Source organism: Convolutriloba macropyga, chromosome 8 (assembly GCF_964194025.1).
Source record: "Convolutriloba macropyga chromosome 8, txConMacr16.3, whole genome shotgun sequence".
Lineage (NCBI taxonomy): Eukaryota > Metazoa > Xenacoelomorpha > Acoela > Convolutidae > Convolutriloba > Convolutriloba macropyga.
Genome location: NC_134475.1, coordinates 5,577,301 through 5,581,672, shown reverse-complemented (window position 1 = coordinate 5,581,672; position 4,372 = coordinate 5,577,301). Strand labels below are relative to the sequence as shown.

General features: G+C 35.7%; 1 protein-coding gene across 1 annotated transcript in view; it reads right to left on the bottom strand.

Moving 5' to 3' along the window:
• Window positions 1-316: 316 nt before the first annotated feature.
• LOC142344411 (uncharacterized) overlaps window positions 317-4,372 on the bottom strand; it is a 13,111-nt gene continuing 9,055 nt past the window's right edge. The window contains exon 2 of the mRNA XM_075396029.1: window positions 317-2,259. Coding sequence (XP_075252144.1) covers window positions 539-1,558 — 1,020 coding nt within the window. The 5' untranslated portion in view covers window positions 1,559-2,259 and the 3' untranslated portion in view covers window positions 317-538. The remainder of the gene's footprint in view (window positions 2,260-4,372) is intronic.

Genomic DNA, 4,372 nt, shown 5'->3' with positions numbered 1-4,372 from the left:
AAAATTAGCATTGTGAATGATCGATCCATTGTTAAAAAACTCACTGAAACCTAATTAGGAAAACAATAAGAACATTTAAAATCATGGGGAATTGATCTCAAAGGAAAAGCGAACATTTGGCTTAGGTAGTAGCGAGCTGGGACTTTTGAATGCTAGCATTAGGGGGGGGGGGTGTTCAAACGATGAGGGGAGTAAAACAATGGGTGGGGGGAGGGGGTATAGCGTATACGATGGAGGTAGGTTTTTAGCTTTTAAAACTTTGTAGTTATTTTTAATTCAAAACCCCTCACGAATTCTGAACGTACGCAATTAACAGTCGAGGCAAAAGTTAAATTTAATGATTTACTATGAAAATAGTGAAAAGAGGTACTGTTAATGAATATCAATCAGCATTGTTTTAGTCACTAGTGTATCATTTGCAGTAACATATTTTCACCTTTTCCTATCATTTTTCTCTGAATGAATAAATTGGGGATTAGTTTGTCGCAACATCCATGATAGAATTTGCTGGTTAGAGCGATGCCACAATTAGTGAATCTCAGCTGAACTCAAGTGTCAAAATGACTGGATTTTTTTCATCGGATGGGTTGTAGTGGAATGCAAACAAATTAGAATTGTCTATGATGCACAATGGGTCCACGGAATCCATTTCGAGATCCTTTCTTCTATTTAGTCTGTCTCCATCCCTCAGTCTGTCTAGATCCAACTCATACACTGAACACTTTCGCATTCCACTGAATGTGACATCACCCACAAACACATATCCATCACAATTAGTTGTCCTACCCATCCTTGGCCCTCCTTGTTCCATTTCTTCTTCATCATTATCTTTGTCCGTTCTTTTAACCCACACTAATCCACATACACGACTTATATCTAGTAGTGTAATATGTTTAATGTGACTTGCTCTACTCTCTTCTATTTTCCCTCTTATTTCACTTCTCTTTCCCTGCTTCTCTCTCCTCATGTTCTCTAGATTAGAATTGCTCTTCTCTTCATCTACATTAATAGTCTCTCTATTCTTCTTCTTATTCTCTTTCTCCTCTTTCCCTCTAATATTATTACCTGCTTCCAATGCTACAACTGCAACCCTATTCCCTCCTGTATGCACAATCAAATGACTCCCAGTGTAGCACACATCCTCTGCAAGCAAATCTCTTTCAATATCCAGCCTCACCCTGCGAGTGCATTTCTCTTCTCTGTAGATGTAAACACAATCCCATCTCATTCCATCCGTACCATTAGTCATTCTGGTCACAATGGCCACTTCGTCACCACATCCTCTCAATGCCCAATTATGATAATATTGAAAACCCCTATTGTCTGTTCTCTGGAATTGTTCCCGGATGAGAATTGTGTCTATCTCTCTCTCCTCCCTCCAGTCACCCTCCTGTCTCAACACACTCACTCTCCGTCTCCTATTTCTCCTATCGAGTACACAAGCATAGAGAGTGTTGTCACTTGTCATTGCCATAGAACTCAACTCACTCCCGTCTCCCCTCTCTCCTTCCCAATCCACTCTACGTCCAACTGTCAAACTGTTCTTCTCACTATTCATATTTAATATTACAACTACAATCGGGTACCTCTGTAAACATATGACTTGCTATGTGCTCCAATTGTAAACTGCTGGAAAGACAAAACCAAAGCTCTCTTCACACTTGAGTTTTGCCCTCACTGATTTAAGATTCCTCCTCCTCCTTCCTATCATTATCTGTGACGTCACAGGTTCACTTCTCTCCTTCAGCGTTTCACTCGAATCTGTTTGCCCGCATGTGTTCTCTTTTTTTTCTTTATCACCGTTTGATGGGAACAAATTTGTCAATTTTTCTTTGATCCGTTCGCATTCTTCATTTAATTCTGTCTGGATTGAGATAACTGTTTTAGTTTGAGTGGTAACCATTTCTCTAACAACTTGCCTTCCATTCATCAACTCTTCATTATTCCTTGATTTCATTACTTGGATTTGTCTCTCTTCCAGGTCACAAACATCTCTCACCGACTGTTCACCAATATTATTAAGTTTGTTCGCAAATTGAATAATTTGTTCTTTGTAGTCTTTCATTCTCTCACAATTTTTCTCTTCAGGCTCCAAAATCCGCTCGAACAAATTGATTTGGTGTTTATTGAGGTCTGCGTGACCCTCTTTCCAACAAGTTCTGCATATTGAGAGCTCGCACTTTTCGCAAAAGAATGTGAGCTCTTGTCCGTGTTCCCTGCAGTTATTCGTTGCCGACTCCTCTTGCGTTTTCAGCTCTCCTAAAATGTTGAAACTGCATGATGTTTGGACACAGACTAAGTTCGATTTTTATTTCAACTTTTTTGTCTATTCATGTTCAGACTATCGTTCGTTACAAGTTCCTGTTTCTCAAGCATTTGTACGTTCTTCGATCTTTCCACGCCATGTAACATAGGAAGCGCGACTCCCCTTGGTTGTCTCATTTGGGTACGAAGATATCAAATATATCAAATTTGGCGTGGATCTTTTATTCCGATGTACGTTTAAATCAATTAAAACAAAACTTAGCTTAAAAGTTGGGGCGGTTTGTGTCCAGTAGAGAATCTTATTATTAAGTGTTCTCCGTTGTTATAAACTTAAAAATGAAGAGCGGTACTGGATTCACTTTCTGCTTCTGCTTTTCAGAAAATAGAGTTTGAGAAGTTTAAATTGAATTGAACAACAAAATAGTTGCGCACATTTTTGTCCTCCACCGCGTTTCGCCTTCTATTTCGAAAATATATACCTCCATGGAAGATTTTATGAGTAAACACAATATTGTGATAAAACAAGTGACACTCAGGAAAAGTTAGTTCTCACTGAATCAAGTACAAAAGCGAGCGGACTATCCAATACGGTTAAATTGCATGATGTTTTCAAAAACATTTCCAGTCGGCCATCTACATGCAAACGGATAATTTTCTCAAGTAAACTTTAGAAGGTAGTTAAATAGAACGTAACGGGAAAATATACAAAATCGGGCATTGTTCGGAAAAAAAAAAACTTGGACAGCAAATTGATTTCAACATTTTGCAATCAGTATGTCTGTAATAACTAACATGAGTTTTAAAATGAATTGGATCAATATGGTCAACACAAACAGTTTTTAGTTCTTTTAAGAAAAGGCGCTTGAGTTTGATTACTGAATAGTTGTACAAAGGATTTCAAGGAAATTTTTTAGAAGAAAGAATAGACAATTTTCAAAAGTTCTCAAAACTTCTCATAAAAATTCTAATTGTAATTTGAAAATCCAAAGCACTGCTACGGAAAGTACTGAAATTGTTGTTGTAATTTTTTTTGTTTTCAGGAATCGAAGAGTCTTCAAGGTTTTCTGTTTTCTTAGATAAGGGAGCGATCAAGAAAACCGGAAATTCAGGGAGTTAACCAAGTTTGGAAAAGTTGTTTCGTGATTACATGGAAAGTCAGAGAAAAGAGAGAGTGCTTCTTGTGTTCATGACTTCTTTTGAAACGCAGTTTTTCCAGCAGTTTTTTTTTGAATTTTCTTTGTTGCCTAAATGGTTATTTTAGACCAAAGTTATATTATCAATTTATTTTGATGGCGTTTATTAATTAATGGGAGTTTGCGCTAATTTTTGAAGGGTTTTCAACTAATTTTCCGGTTTCAAGACTATTTTAAGTCTTTTTGGTCCATTATTGTGTTTTATTGTTATATTTTTTTACTGAATGTAAGACTAATAACATGCGCAGTTTCGATTAAAATTAAATACAAGATTTCTGTATTTTTTTCAGTAACTTTTTCTTCGAATTCTGCTCAAAAGGCCAAATTTTTTTTCTTACTTTCTTACCATTTTCAGGGTAATTAATATTTTGAGGGTAATTCAACTAATTCTCCGGTTTTAAGGCTATTTTAGCAATTATTGAACCCTTGGTGTATTTTTCTGCTTTTACTTGTTCCTGAATGTAAGTATGATGCTTGTGGGCACTTTCTATTACAAATTAATTACAGATTATAATTGAATTTTGACAAAAAATTGCAAAAATGTGTTACAATTTTTTCTTAATTTCTTGCATTTTTTCGGTTTTTTTAAAACAAATTTAGAGATGTCGCTGTGATTCATTTGGCTTGTTCGAATTTTGTGAGCATTTAAGTTATCTTGAATACTTGAAAAATTGTTCTCCTTTTGTATTTGTTCTTGTAAAAGTTGAAAAATTAATTGAATTTTTGTTTTTTTTTGTTTAAATTATTTTTAGTTATTTTATTTTGCAATTAAAATAGTCATTTCTCTTCTTTGATGCTCATTGCCGTCAGGAATTAGTTATTCGACCGACAGGCTGCTTTTTGGCGAAGTCATCTTCAAGTTGCTTCCGGATTTCTTCCGACTATGATTGTTAAATTCGAAGATTGATAGCTGT